The sequence below is a fragment of the Felis catus genome, chromosome D1 (genome assembly GCF_018350175.1).
Source record: "Felis catus isolate Fca126 chromosome D1, F.catus_Fca126_mat1.0, whole genome shotgun sequence".
NCBI classification, from domain to species: domain Eukaryota; kingdom Metazoa; phylum Chordata; class Mammalia; order Carnivora; family Felidae; genus Felis; species Felis catus.
In genome coordinates, this window is record NC_058377.1 from 59218638 (window position 1) to 59233936 (window position 15299).

The 15299-nt window shown below is 55.2% G+C and overlaps 1 protein-coding gene across 3 annotated transcripts in view; it reads left to right on the forward strand.

Moving 5' to 3' along the window:
- Positions 1-15299, forward strand: part of PDE2A (phosphodiesterase 2A) — a 96164-nt gene that overhangs the window by 13110 nt on the left and 67755 nt on the right. For 2 of the 3 annotated variants that reach the window (XM_023239461.2, XM_023239462.2), the window contains exon 2: positions 15018-15090. In XM_023239461.2, the coding sequence (XP_023095229.1) occupies positions 15018-15090 (73 nt within the window). Of the gene's footprint in view, positions 1-14924; positions 15091-15299 lie in introns of those variants that run through there. The other variant, XM_006936990.5, reaches the window with a different exon arrangement.

Consider the following 15299-nt stretch of genomic DNA (forward strand, 5'->3'; position numbering starts at 1 on the left):
AGAATAGAACAGTATTCCCCCCCAGACTTCCCTGTGCCCTTTGCAGTCAATCTCTTTGGGGGGTGACTTTTTACAGGGCTGTGAGAGGTCCCGGGTTTTCCTTGAGCTGACAACCTGGGCACATAGACTGGGATGCTTCTAACATGCTGGGAGATGCCAAGGAACTGCCCGCCCTTTCTGGGCCTTGGTTCCTGTAGACTGGCAGAGGTAATGAGGCCAAAGAGGGGAAGGGATGCTCAGGCTGTGATCTCCTGAGGGTGGACTCTGGGTCTGAGAGCCAGGTCAGTTGGAAGTGGTGGCCTCAGAAATGCACAGAGTGGGTGACAAAGTAGAGAGTTGGTGTTCCCATAAACCTGCCTCTTGATCAGGTAGGTGAGCCCTGTGGCCCTGATGGGAATGGCTATGTGTTGGTCCAGACTGGAGCAGGGGCCTACCCAATATGACTCCACATGTCTTCCTGTCTCCCCCTTCCAAGAGCTGTAAACCCCTCTGTGGATTAACAATTCCCTGAAAAGAAGGGGGGCACTTTTGTTCCCCAGTTCTAGAACCAAATATTAAAGCAATTATGTAACTAGCAATAAATTACTTAAAGTAGTGACTCACTCAGCTTAATTAGAGTGAGAGCAGGGAGGGATTAAGGTATTTTTAGAGCACACACCTCACTCCCTCCTGGGGGGGGGGGAGGCCTCTGTGCAAGGTGGGGGTGGAGAAAAGGCTGGGAGCTCATAGAAGCACCCCAGGTGTCTGCAAGGAGATGAAAGCCAATCCTCCACCCCGCTGAGGTCTCAACAAAGACAGGCCAAGTCAGAGCTGAGGCAAGAGGGATTCAGATCAGACCCAAGGAACACTTTCCAGAGGTGCTTATTGGAGAACTGGGAACAGAAAAATTAGGTTATGAACTCTTTGAGGGCAGGGACTAGGTCTGTGATCCACCTTCCCGCCCTTACTGGTTACTAGCTGTGTGGTTCCTTTGTCACCCCAAGCTTCAGTTTCCTTCACTGTCAAATGGGCATAACAATATCCACCTTCACACATATTGTAAGGATCAAGTGGGTTAATGTGTGTAACTAACACAGACTCCAGTACTGACTTAACAGGACAAAAATCTCCAAGAAGACAAGGAGTGGGTCTGTTTTGTTCACTGTTTTATCCCAAGCTGTATTCACAGGGCCACACGTAGTAGGTGTTCAATAAATGCCTGTTGAGTGAGTGCTTGTTAGTTTCATTCCCATTCTCCTACTTCAAATGGGTCCTGTTTCAAGGTTTGTGGATGAAGGAACTAAATGAGTGGAGGGCAGGGGTGCCTCTCAGGTGGAGACTGGCTTTTCTCCCCCAAGCTGAGGAACAGATGACTTAGAAAAAGACCAGACTTCCAGAGACTGGCCAGGGAGAGTTTGGAACCATGGACAGCTCCAGCCTGTGCTAATGGGCTTAGTCTCCTGGTTACCTGAAGCTGGGCTGGGTTGGGAGGGTCCACCCAGGCTACCCTCAACTGCAGTCCAGTCTGACTGGAGAGACCAGGACCCTCACTCACTTCCTCATTGGAAGTTCAGGGGAAGGAGGATGAGTGTGAGATGGGGCATCCTGAAAGCTTCCTGGAGGAGGGGATGGGATTGGCTGGGAAGATTTAGGCAGAGAGAATATCCAGGTGGGTGTAAAATGAAATAATAATTTTGATCCTATAGATTTTCCAAGAGGATTGAATGAATTACTTTTAAGGAATGCCTGGCACCTGCCTGCTTGGAGAGGGTACAACATAGGGGCTCATTTCTTCCTGCTTCCCTCCACCCCTTCTCAATGCCTGTGATTTGAGGAGGGACATCCCTCTGTCCTGTTGGGGACAGCAGGACCTGGATAACTGCTCAGAGATGCTGGGGTATGGGGATTCCTATTCTAGCCTTCACTGACCCCCAGCTCTGACTGAGCTGGACACACAGTAGGTGCACAAGACAGACTGAGGGACGGTCTGCAATCCTCCTTCCTATCAGGGCATTGGGAGGCTGAGGGAAAGACATGGCAGGGTTGGGGTGATGGAGTTTAATCCCTGGTCCTCCCCTAGGCCCATAGCCCCAAGACTCCTGCCCCTAGTGGCCGCTCTGATCAGTTTTAACTAGCTGTCCTCACACCTCGCTGGCCTCTCAGGGCTCTGGCGATGAATTAGTGATGACAGCTTTGCACCATCACTATGACGACCAGGCATGTTCTTAGCCTCCAGTCAGGGTGCAGCGGCAGAGGCCAGAGACCCCTTTGGCTCTGAGCCTTTGTACTGTTGTGTGTGATGGGGCTGGGGCCCAAAGGGGGAGCAGGGGGGAGGGGAGCAAGGGATGGAGCAGAGACCAGGGCATGGGGGCTCCATCTGGAGTAGATGAACATTCCTTCAGATTGTTAGATCCAAAGGAACCTTAGGGACAGTTGTTTCTCTTCCTCCCTGCTTTCTCTTTCTTTTCATTCCTCTCTCCCTTCCTCCTCCTTTCTTTCCTTCCATTTTCTCTAAGCCTCATCCCTGTTCAAGGCCCTGAGCTGCCCACCTCTTTCCCCTATCCTGGGAATCAGGCCCAGCCCAGCCCTCACTCTTAGGAGCCCAGAGTGAGATGGGGACATAGACCAATCCTGGTCTTGGCTCCAGAGAAGGTGTGTGGGAGCCACTGGTGGCTCTGCAAGGGGGGGCTGACTTAGCTCAGCCAGAGGCTGTGCAAACAGCTTTGCAGAGGGAGTGATACTTCTGGCCCTGTTGAGTGAGGATATTTTCCAGTGCAGAGGCAGAGGATCAGAGGAGAACAGGTAAACCATGAGTCCAGAGGTGAAATATAAAGAGGGGTGGGGGGTTGACAAAAATGCAGAGCAGCCTACATGCAGGAGAGTAGCAGGGCACAGAGGAGGACTGGAACCTGGGGAAGGACTGAGAGGGAATGGCCGCGATGAGCAGCTTGCAGGGTATCCCATAGGGAAAAAGGAGCCCCTGAAGAATTTCTGTTCTTGTTGCTTGTTTGATTTTCGGGATGGGAAAATTGAGGCCCAGGGAGAGAAAGTGACTTGATCAAGCTCACTGAGGTCATTAAAGACAGACTGAGGCTGTGGGCTCTGTCAGGATCCTACTCGATAGACCCCAGCTAGGACCTCTTGCCCCAGACTTGCTGGCCAGGAGTTTTCCAGGTAAGCACCACCTCCCGAAGGTGAGGAGGGCCCATGGGTGACCCGCCCCTAGTTTGAATGAAATTTGAGAAGGCAAGAGCTGTGCTTATGCGCCACCCCCTGCCTCTTGTGTGGTGGGGGTAGTGGGGGAGGGCATTCAAGGAAGGACCTGGGAAGCCAGGGGCTTGGCTGGGGTCAGCTAGCGATTAGGGTCAGAAACTTGGGTGTTTGGTCTCCCAGCCCAGGCACTGTGCCACATCCCCTTACTTTGCACCCCCAGGAATCTTTGGCCGAATTGGGCACCAGTAGGAGGAAAGGGCATCTCTGGGGCCCTCACGTTCGGCCTGATATTGGGCCTGATGTGGCCGGAACTTATCAGGGCAGAGAGAGCCATTTTAGCCCCATTGTCCCAGGGCAACAGTGACTCACTCAGGGCTGCTGAACAGGTCAGTGCTGGGCTGGGCCTGGCTGCCTGGCCCTTAGCCTGTCTACACTCCCCCCACCTCACAGCTGTCCCCTTGCCTCGCTTTCACCCTACTCTGCAGCGTTGCTGGGCCTGCCAGCTTTGATGGATGGCCCCACAGCTCAGCCTCCCTCCCATTCTTTTCCGGATGCTGGGCTGTTAGCCTTCTAATCACCAGTCCTGCCTGGTAGCCGCCAAGCTATCCATCTCCCCCCTGCCCCCCCCCCCACAGCTTCACCCAGCACAGGTAGGGTTTTGTGGGGGGAGGAGCAATGCAGCAGTTCCCCCTTCTCTGAGGTTGGGCCGAGAGTGTGGCTGAGTCGAGGGTTAGGGAGCAGCCTACACCCCCTTGCTGGAGTGCTACAAATCCCTCCTTCCAAGGGTATCTACACATGCATACGTGCATACGTGCTCACAGTAACGACAAAAACAAACTTTCATATATTGGGGTGCCTGGGTGGCTCAGTTGGTTGAGTGTCCGACTTCGGCCCAGGTCATGATCTCACAGTTCGTGAGTTCGAGCCCCGCATTGGGCTCTGTGCTGACAGCTCAGAGCCTGGAGCCTGCTTGGGATTCTGTGTCTCCCTCTCTCTCTGCCCCTCCCCCGCTCACATTCTGTCTCTCTCTCAAAAATAAACGTTAAAAATTTTTAAAGAAAAAAACCTATCATGTATCAAAAAATACTATATGTCAAGCATTGTGCCAGAGTTCTGCATGTGTACTCTCATTTATCCTATTAGTTGGGTACTATTGGTAACCACACTGTATAGACAAGGGAACTGAGGCTCAGAGAGGTGAAGGGACTTGCACAGAGTCACGTGTCCAGGAAATGGAGGAGGGGGATTTGAACCCAAGTTGTATAGCTTACATCTTGTATTTGCAACTCTTGTGCTATACTGACTGACTTATTCATGCACACATGCACACACAAATACATGTACACGTGCACACATGTGCATGTATGACCACGAGCCTCAATGTCAGCCCTTGCACTACCCATCTACCTGGACCAGGCTCCTGAGGAGTCGGGAGAGTGCTGGGCTGAGGGAGAGATGAGGAGTCCCTGCTCATTGTCTCCAGGCTGCCCCCAGACTCACCCTGGCGGTGACATTGAGCAGCTGGAGGGCTGCATGGAGGAGGCAGCCTCCAGGCATCAGGAACAAGAGGCTGGGAGGCAATCAATCGATAATGCCTGTGGCACCACCTTCCCGGGACTGGGGCTCAAGGGAATGTGGCACCGAGGGTCGATCATCTGGGCTGCAGCCCAGGCCCAGCATGCATGCATGTGTATGTGGAGTGTGGCTCGCAGCCTGCCATCTCTGCACCCCCCAGTTCCGTGTGCCCTCCCTTCTTTCTTTGCCCTTCCCCCTGTCGTCCCACACCTCACCCCGACTCCCCTTTCTGCCCCTCATCATGGGCACTGCCTCTGAGAATCAAAGTACCAGTTCCCAGGTGCCTATGTTCACCTTCTGCTCTGGGGTCACCTTGCCCCAGAGGCTGTTTCCAGGGCGAGTGCTGTGAGGTGTGGGGAGGGCAAGCAGAAAGGCCAGAGGCCAGGAGCTGCAGGACGGGGGGACGAGCCCTCAGAGCCCTAGGAGACAATTTAATGAGATAATGAATGTCAACTGCTTCGCACCACCAGGGGGCACATAGTAGGTGCTTAATTAGACTTTGTCTTGTTCCTCCCTCAGGAGTGTGGCGAGAGCAAGGCTGGTGCTGATGGGGGCGGATGGGGCACCTCTGAAGGCACACGAGCTCCCACAGAGGCTGTCAGGTGCAGCTGACGGTGTTAACAATGCCAGGAGCAATTAGCGGGGAGAGAGAGGGGGAGAGAGAGAGAGAGATTAGTACCTGACACCTGACGGAGGCACTGTTACCCATTCTGACATCGGGGGAGGGTGTCTGGTGCCAGGAGGAGTGGTGGCCAGAGCCGGGCTTGAGACCTTCCCCCCCCTCCCCCTGGGAGGGGCCGCTGAGCAGGCCTGGATCGCACCCCCCTTCCTGGAGCAGCTGCCTCCGCCCAGGCAGAGAGGTTTCCACCAGGCCCTCCAACTTGTACTGGCCCCACGAGACCTGGGGTCAGGCCGCAGTTCGGGCGCTGGCTGGCTGGTGGTGATTAGTCGGGGTGAGTCACTCGCCTTTTGGGGGCCTCAGTCTTCTCTGTAACAGGTTCCGGTGAACATCAAGTGAGATGTCGTCTGTTAAGTGCCTGCCACTTCCCTCTCCCCAAGGAGCCGGGCCACTTTGGGTTCCCCGGAGTCTGCCTTCCCTAGTCACACCCCGGAGAGAGACAGGTATGGGCCGTCTCTCCACCAGATGCTGTCTGCTCCACCCGTGGGTCCCCAGCGCCCGGACACAGGGTTGTTGAGGAAGGAAATGAAGGGGGTCCCATCTTAGGTTCTGTCATCTTCTTCACTCTGGTGGGGGGACACGTGTGGCTCTCCGTACTGACTGTACGTCCATGGGTAACCAAGGAGTGGTCAGGTGAGGGTGGGGAGGAGGTCTGGACTGGGATTCCCAGGGCCTGCCTTCCTAGCGTTTCACACGGTGCCTCACTGGCCGATCTTGGGCAACACCTGTCCCTGGAGGGTTAGAGAGACATGGGAACTCTGACCAGCCTCCTTCTTGAGGGCCCAGATGACTCCGTTCCGCAGGAGAGGCTGGGTGGTGGTGTGGTGGTACAAAGCTGGTGAGGCCCGTGCCATGGATGGGCAGACCCAGGAAGAGGGGCCAGCTCAGGACTCCTGTGACTTTGGTGCCCTTGTCCTCATACTGCCCCTCCTGCCCCTCCATTCGTAGTCCTCTTTTCCTTTATTATCTGACTCTATATTGCCTCCTGCCTCAGGCTTATCTCCTCCTGTCACGCATCCATCCATCTCTGTCATTCCCTGCGGCTCCCTCCTGCTCTCTGGCACACTGGCTCCCTTCCCCAGGAGTCAGGCCTGTCTGGGAGTCAGTCTTTTCTTGCCAACTGTCTAAGTAAGTGGTCTCTGTGACTCTGACCAGCTCTTGTCTTCTTCCACCTTCCCACATCTTCCTTTCTCAGAGACAGTGTCTCTGCCTTTCACTGTCTCTGGACTCCCTTTGTCTCTGCAAGTTTCTCTCTGCCCTTATCTCTGGGTCTCTGTTCTTTAGAGCCCACATGGTCCAGCCCCTGCGCCTCCTTCCCTGCATGCCCAGCCAGGGCAACAGTTGCAGCCCTCCTGCCTGGAGAACAGAGTAGCCTACGCCCCCTCTTTTGCTGGCTGACTTGGAAGCCCCTGACAATGCCCTCCGCCCCGCCCTGCTGGGCCCGTTGCTAAGCCTTGGGCAGGCAGCACCTGGCTTCCATAGCGACGGGTGCTTAGAAACGAAACGCCACATCTCCCGGTCCCACTACGGAGTCTTTGCGGATCGAGCGCTTTTCGATCAATCAGGACAGGAAATGTGGCCGGCTCTAGGCTGCCTCCAGCTTGGGGAGGCGAGAGGAGAAGTAGCCACAGTCTCTGCCTTCTGGAGCGTGAGGCGGGCAGTGAGGCCCTGGGCCAAAGAGGGAGCCCGGAAGGAGGCCCCCTGGGCTTTTCTCAGGAGTCAGCCTGCTACTGGGAGGCATTGGGTTTGCCAAGGGCCCTGTTTGGATTACTGTTCTACCATTTCTAGCTATGTGACTTTAGACAAATGACCTCATGCCCCGGGACCTCAGTTTTATCAACTGTAAAGTTGGGCTAGTGATATCATGAGGATTAAATGAGAGAATCAACCAGGTGGGCCTGGCTTTTAGAAGGTAGTCCTTGGGGCACCTGGGTGGCGCAGTCGGTTAAGCGTCCGACTTCAGCCAGGTCATGATCTCGTGGTCCGTGAGTTCGAGCCCCGCGTCGGGCTCTGGGCTGATGGCTCAGAGCCTGGAGCCTGTTTCCGATTCTGTGTCTCCCTCTCTCTCTGCCCCTCACCTGTTCGTGTTCTGTCTCTCTCTGTCCCAAAAATAAATAAACGTTGAAAAAAAATTTAAAAAAAAAAATAGAAGGTAGTCCTTGATGGCAGTCCCCTCCCTTTCTCTTTAAAGTTGTCTGAGATTTAATTAGCAGAGAGGAGGGTGATGCACAGTGGTGTTAGCAAAAAGGTGGAGGCTGGAGTGCACCTCACAGATGCAGGGGTTCGCTGGGGCCGTCTCTCTTACCTGGTATTCAGAGAGACTCAAGCCCGCACACCATCAGGCTCTGAGGGGTGTGGAAACCCTGGTGGAGTCCTGGCTTGTCAGGCAGTTAGAATAATAGAATCCTGGACTCCTGCATTCTCAGGACTCCAGGCTCTTGCGTTCATAGAATATAAGAAGCATAGACTCTTGGAATAAAGGGACATTATAATAGAGGCTTGATTTACTTAGAACACAAAGCTCTGCGAGTTCTTGGAACCTCAAAGCCATAGATAGGGGCCTCCCTCTCTGATGGTTTCTGAGCTGGCAGGGAGTTTTCAGAGCCTGGGGCCTTGGGTCCCTGTTACTTAGACTTTCTTGTGCCTCAGTATCCCTCAGGGGCTTGGCTCTGAGCTGTCCTGGTGTGTGTGTACGTGTATGTGTACGTGTGTGTGTGTGTGTGTGTGTGTGTGTGTGTATTGGGGGCTGGGGTCAGTGATCGACTGCACCCTGACGCACCTCTGGAGCAGGGCCAGCCCAGGAATAGCTGACAGAGGAAAGCTGGGCTGCAGCTGTTCAGGCGGGGCTGGGTGGGAGTCTGGGCAGTCACCCTTGGCTGAGGACCAGTTTGCCCTCCCTCATCCACCCAGCCTGCAAGCCAGGGCTCGGGAGGAAGCGTCTCTATGTGCCACTCCTAGGGCTGGAGTCAGAGCACCCCTCATGGTCCTGCAGACTGGAAGGCAGGAGGCTCCAGTGAGAGGAGGAGATGGGGTGTGGGTAGGGGCATGGGGGATGAGAGGAGGGGGCTCAGTATGGGGGATGGAGCTTAATGAAGGGCCAAGGCTTCAGCGAGGAGGGTGGAAGTTCAGTGAGGGGGGATGGGGCTCAGTGGAGGTTGCTAGAGAGTTTCTTAGCAATGCATTGTCTCTGCACCACCCCGGGCTCCCGAGGATGGTGGCTGACAGTAGGGGAGACCGAGCACCTTAAAACCACTCCCCTTTCCCTAGGGTAGGCTGAGAGCCAAGAGCTCCTTTTCCCACCTCGACCCAAAGCTGGGGAGGTTGTAGAGCTGCTGAGAAAGCTGGGATCTGCCTCTCCTTTTGCTCATCTTCCTTTCTGGTTTCCATGGGAATCGTGGCTCGGGATGATCAGGGTTTAATAGGATGGTGCTGTGGGAGGAGTCAGCATCAGGCAGAGCCATCCATCCCACACGGGAAGGGGTTGGCTGCTAAGAAAGTGAGCTCCCTGTCTCTGGGAGTGTGCAAGCAGAGGCTGGATCACCAGTCGAGGTGGCTTTAGAAAGGGGTTCAGATGAGGGAAGGCGATTGGAAGGCCTCTTCCCTGGGACACGTAGGCTTTGTGTGATTGGCCCAGTGGTCCCACGTTCCAGATATCTCTATGCCTTATTGAGGGGGTCATGATGCCTTGGGATCTGCCCCCCAGACCTATCCCCCACCCCTGCTCTCTGTGCCTGGCCCTGAGCTGGACATACACACACGAAGCTGAATCACACCCAGTGTCTTCCTGGAGGGGCAGCGCGTCTGATCGGGGAGGCACACAAGAAAATAAACACAGTTGGGTAAATCTTACATAATGGGGCAGACCAGGCTGGAAGGAAGATTCTATCATTTATTTGTATGGTCAATAGATGTCTTTTTGAGCAATTCTTCTGGGTTGAGCCTTGTTCTAGGTGCTAGGGTCACAGCGATGAACAAAACACAAAGAGCCCTGTCCCCTGGAGTTGACAGCATAGTGGAGAGGCCAGCTACCTACCTGGCAAAGCATGGAGTGATGGGGAGTACTGGTTGGTGAATGGATCTGTGGAATCCTCATGGATCCCATGAGGAGTGGCCAGAAGGCAGTGTAGGTGTGGCCTGAAAGGAAGTTTGTTGGTGGTATAGGTTAAGGGCTTTGAACAGCTCCAGCTTTATCCTGCAGGCAATTGCAAACTCTGTGAATGTGTGTGAGGCTGAAGAAAAGATGACCCCAGCAGGTATGGAGCTCGGGGAGAAGGAGGCACAGTGGTCCCCCTAGGGCAGACTTGCCCACCTGTGCTTCTGTGTATAAGAGTTGTGTGAACACGTTTCCAGGTATAGGAGTATGTGTTTGTGTGTAGGAGGACGTCCTCTATGGGAGGACAACGACTGTGTATGATTATGGTGGCCTGGGGCAGCCTTGTGTGGTGGAAGGATCTTGGGGTTTGCAGATGATAAGGAGCAGATAACCAAGGCTTAACATGTGCCAACGCCTGAGTCCCGTGGACCTCAGCTTGGCTGTGAGCTGACAGGTCCTGGACTAGTCTGGACCAGAATGCTATGGATTCCCTTACCCCTCTAGGGTCGTGGACCTGGCCACCTGCTGCCGACAAGATAAATGTGCATACAAATAACATGGAAATGGACGAGACCTGTGGATGGCCCACCCCTATTCCCACATCCCCTGGGCTTGAGTTACTCAACCTGTGCTCTTCCCCCCTCAGCTGCTGCTGGGCCTCTGGGAGCAGGTCCTGCGCACCCAAAGCCAAAATCCATATTTCCCCAATAAGTGCCTATGGCCAGATCCTTTCTCTGTGAGGGCTACCCCCACATCTGGGGCCACAGCCAGAGCTGATCCAGGCTAGTGGCCATGGCGGCACCTCCTTTGGGTGTGAATTTGAATATATACATACTCATGCATTTGCACACACAGTCACACACGAATGCACATATTTGCCATACCTGGACCCGTGTGCACACCTACAACTGTTCACACATACCTGCAAGTGTGCATACACACACCTATGTGCACACACATATGCATATGCACATTCCATAGATGTACACACACACAAATTCAGCTATACTGTGAAAGTATCACACATCCTCACAAAGAAATAAACTTACAAACCTCTAGTCATACCCTCTCCTGCCTTTATCCACACCATGCTCACAGTCCTGGGTGCAAGGCCTTACCCACCTGTGCACACACACACGGCTACCGAAGGGTGGTCTATACCCATGCTCTCTCCAGGGCTGAAGCATTGAGGACAGGCTGTAGATGGACACAGAATCCACAGAGATGTCAGATTCCTCCAGGATGCTTCTTGGATTGTCCCTTTGCAGGGCCCCTAGGATGGAAGAGCCCTCTGTCAGTCTGTGGGCTCCACACCCCAAGTCATACTCTGACTGAGTCATACACTCTCTCCTGAGGAGCCTCCCATACTGAGATCTGGTCCTTGTTCATAGTCCTTGGGTCTGGCATGCCCAGGCAGGCCTGCCTGCCCAAGAAAGCTGCCTTGTACCCAGCTAGGCCTACCTGGATCCTGCCTCCTTCCACTTGATCTGCCTGAGCCCTCAACGAGAACCAGGCCAACTTCTATAGTTGCTGAGGAGTCTGAGGACAGAGAGGGCCAGAAGTTTGCCTGCGGTCACCCAGTATGTCAAGGCAGGGTGCAGATTCGAACCTGGGCTTCCAGGAGTATGACCGTGGTTAACAGTGACAGGATAAATGCATGTCAGGCACCAGACAGGCTTCTGGAAGTAAGACAGGTGGGCATGGGGGATGAGAGCAGATGTGGGGTCTACTGGGTGTCTGCTGGTGCCACTCTGTCACCTGGAGAGATGGCGAACAGGAAGTCTGCTCTCCCAGCCTGGATGAGGAAGTGCTTTGTGAGCACCGTGGCCCACAGGAGTGTCATTATTATTGGGAACAACAGAGGGCTGGTTTCTGGACAGGGCCTGAGGTCTGGTAGGCCTGGTACCCAGGTTGACAGGCTGTCAGCTGACTCACCTTTTCCTAAAATACTCAGTAGCTGGGCCACTGGGCAGTTATAGCGGCCGGTAAGGTGGGGAGACAAAAGGAAGTGTCTAGAGGGGCTGGGCCAGGCATTCCTGGGGCTGGGTTTTCTTGTGGCAGAGATGGGCAGAGGGTTCAGGGACTGGGAGCATAGGACCCTCAGTCACTGCACCGTTGGGGACAAAAGGAGAGGTAGGAAAATCTGTTCTTCTCACATGCCTTTCCTCAAGATAAGGAGCATGAATTTAGGACACAGATTGGAGCCAGATGGTCTGAGTTTGAATTTTGGCTCCATTACTTACTAGCTGTGTGACTGTGGACAAATTACTTGGTCTCTCTGTGCCTCAGTTTTCCATACGTATAAAATGTGGCTAATAATAGATCCAACTTTATACTGTTGTTGAGAAGGTGAAATGCGAGGCACATAGTAAGGGCTCAATAAATGTTAAAGCCCCTCGGACACAGAGGCCCCCAGCTCCAGATATACACACTCAGCCTTTTAGGGGCCAGCTGTGACCGTCGATTCCACGGGACTGATGTCAGCCAGGAACAAGATACATCTAATCCAGGGTTCTCAAATCTGGCAGCAAATTAGAATCACCTGGGAACATTTAAAAATATCTGGGATGGGGGAGTCCCAGGCATGAGCAAGGGTGAGAACCTAACATAGAATCACAGAACATAGACCTGGAAGACAGGGACCTATAGGGGAGCGGAGGAGCCCTGGCTTTGGAGGAAGGGTCACTTCCTGGCAAGGAGCGTTTGCGCATGGCCTGTCATTGTGGCATCTCAAGGAGCCTTGACTGCCTCTTCTGGGAGGGGGCTGGATGGAGGATTTCAAGGATCACATCGGGGGGATGTTTTTGAAAGAATCTCTGTATCCTGCCAAACATCGAAAGAAAAAATGTTTGTTTATTGAATCCAGTGTATTAACATTTCACAGATGGGAAAAATGAGGTCCAGAGATGTTCAGTGTCCTGCTCAGAATCACACAGCAAGTCTGTGGCAGAGTTAGGACTGAAACCCTTGGAGGAATGGTTGAATCTGAAGGATGGATGCAGAATGAATCTCTCTGAGTTAAGGGAGACGTAGAGCATGTCCCTGGGGCTCCAGCCACTGAGCTGCAGTGTAAGATAACCAAGTAAGATTTAAGAAATAACTTGTCATGAAGTGAGTGCTGTGGAAGTCCTGCTTAGAGCTGAGAGCCCAAGAGATGGTGGCTATGCCAGGCCAGGGTTGGCTCTTGACTGCAGGGTGTGAGATGTCTTCAGAACAAATAGGTCTGGCCAGTGGCCTTAACAGACAGCTCCTGGGTACCTGTGTCCCATCCAGGCTATAATAGCCCGGGATTGACAGGTACTCAGGATTTGCCAAGAGATTTGTGCACTGGGCTCAGACTCGGTGCTTAGAATAGCCCTTACATCGGTCACCCCCCTTTATAGAGCAGGAAACTGAGGCCAAAAAAGGAAGGGAGGCCCTTTTCTGGGTCAGAACCTTTACACCATCTTAGCCCATGTAGTTTTCTACAGTGCTAAAAAGTAGGCCACATTGCCCCTAATTTGAAGGTGAAGTAAAATACATCAACTGGGCCTGGATCACCTAGTGACAGAAAAGCTTCCCACTCCTCCCCATGTCCCCAGACATGATTCCCAGGAAAAACTCAAGAAGGGGACCCAGAAGACTAAGCTAGCATCAAGGGAAGGTCTCCTAGAGGAGGTGTCCACCTAAATGATAAACAGGTGGACAGGATCTGGTGGGCATTGGGGTAGGGTGGCATGGGTAAAGATCTGGAGGTGAGAATGAGTCAGTCACTCATCTGCGTAGAGGAGGAAGTATAAATTTAAGAAATGGTGGTGAGAGGGTCAAAGCTGGGTAAATAAATCAGGGCTAAGTTATAGAGGGTCTGCCATGTCAGGCTGAGGATTTGGGCTTTATTGTGTTTGTGGTAGGGAGTCTTTAAAGGTGTCTGAGCAGAGGCAGAAGCACGTGCAGAGCTGCGCCTCGGAAACAGAGGTGGGAGAAATCCGGGTTTGGAGGGCCTCCTCCTGAGCTGATGGCACAGCCAGGGCTCCGCCCAGCCTGTGTGCCAGGTGCCTGGACTGTGTCCAGGACTGGGCTCAGTGACTCAACGTTGAGGAAATCACTCCCCAGGGAGAAAGGGCCCAGATGAATCAGCCCAGTGAGGGGAGGCTGGGGGCTCACTGAGTCACCCTCCAAGTGGGGAAGGGGGGTGTTGCAGAGAAAGGGGCCAGCAGTGCAGCGGTCAGGATTCAGGTCAGTCCACAGCAAGGGCTGTCGGGAGACTGGCTGACTTCCCATCCTTGTCGGGGTTGACTGTCCTGGCAGTCTTGTGAAAGAGATGGGATAACTGAGGCCCACAAACGGGAGGGAATCTGACCAAGGTCAAGCAGCAAGTCGCCGACAAAGGCATGGCATGATACAAAGCGCACCCTCTAGTCCAGACACGTCCTACCACCCCAGCGGATCTCATGCTAAATGGAGGCGAGGAACTAGTGGGTCCAGGCAGGGAGCTGGCCCAGGTGATCCTTCCTCCCTCTGCCCGCCCCCATTTCCCTCGCCCCGCAGATGGCAAATAGGCCCAGGCGGCGCTGCCGCGAAAGGACAGCAGGGGGCGTAGAAGCGTCACGGCTGCCGCAGGCGCCTGAGCACAGAGGCCGCGCTGCGGAGAACTGCGCTCCGGACGCGCGGGTCCCACCGCCGAACTGTGAACTGTGTGGCTCTGGGGCCTGCACCATCTCCGGCTTCCGGGGACGTCAACGCAGACCTGCCCGTCCGGTGCTGGGGGCCCGGCGCCCCTACCCCGCACTCAGGAGTGGTGCGCCTGCCCGTGTGTGCGCTCGTGTGTCCGTGCGCACGTGTCCCCCGCACAGATTGGCTATTGCCCCCCAGGCCTGTCCGTCGCTGGGCGACCTCTAAAATTCTCCCCGACTTCCCCATTTCTCCTGAAGAGGAGTCAGCCCGCGGCTCCCGGCATCGGGTCAGCGGCCCCTAGCCCCCTAGCCCCCGCCTCTCCGCCCCTCCCGTCACTGCGCTGGTCTCTGGCTTGGAGCTCTGGCCGGGCCCCAGGACTTTCTAAGTGCGGGAAGAGGATGTGATCTGAAGAGAGAGGTTCTGAGAGACGAGTTAGCGACAGTAGGGGCGAGGGGCCAGAGAAGGGAGCGGAGGCTGAGAACCGGCTACCTGGTGGGCGATCCTCATAGCGGACAAGCTGGAAGAGTCTTGAGAGCAGAGAGAGAGGGGAGGTGAGAGCTGGGGTGGGGGGGGCCAGGGGGGTCCGCACGTCCGACTAGCCGAGAGGTGCAGCCCGCGGTGGCTGGAGGGTAGGCGGGGCTGCGCGGTCGGGGGCGGGGAGTGGGCGGGCCGGGGCGGGGCCGGGGCGGACCCTCGCGCGGACCCGGCGGAGCTGTCGCGGACGCGCTGACCGAGCGCAGCGGCCGGGCCGGCGGGCGGGCGGGCGGCTGCGAGCATGGTCCTGGTGTTGCACCACATCCTCATCGCTGTTGTCCAATTCCTCAGGCGGGGCCAGCAGGTCTTCCTCAAGCCGGACGAGCCGCCGCCGCCGCCGCAGCCATGCGCCGACAGCCTGCAGGTAGGGGGGCCCCCCCAGCACTGGGCACGAGGAGGACAGGGTGCCGGGCGAGCGCCTGGCTGGGTCCTCCACGGAGAGTGCAGGCGCCGGCTCCGTGGTCCACTCTGCCCCTGAACCCTCCTCAAGGTGGGACCCCCTCCCCTAGCTCTGAATTCCACTCCTGTGCTGGGACTGCAGCCCATACCCGGAGCCCTTGAATCCCCAGCTCA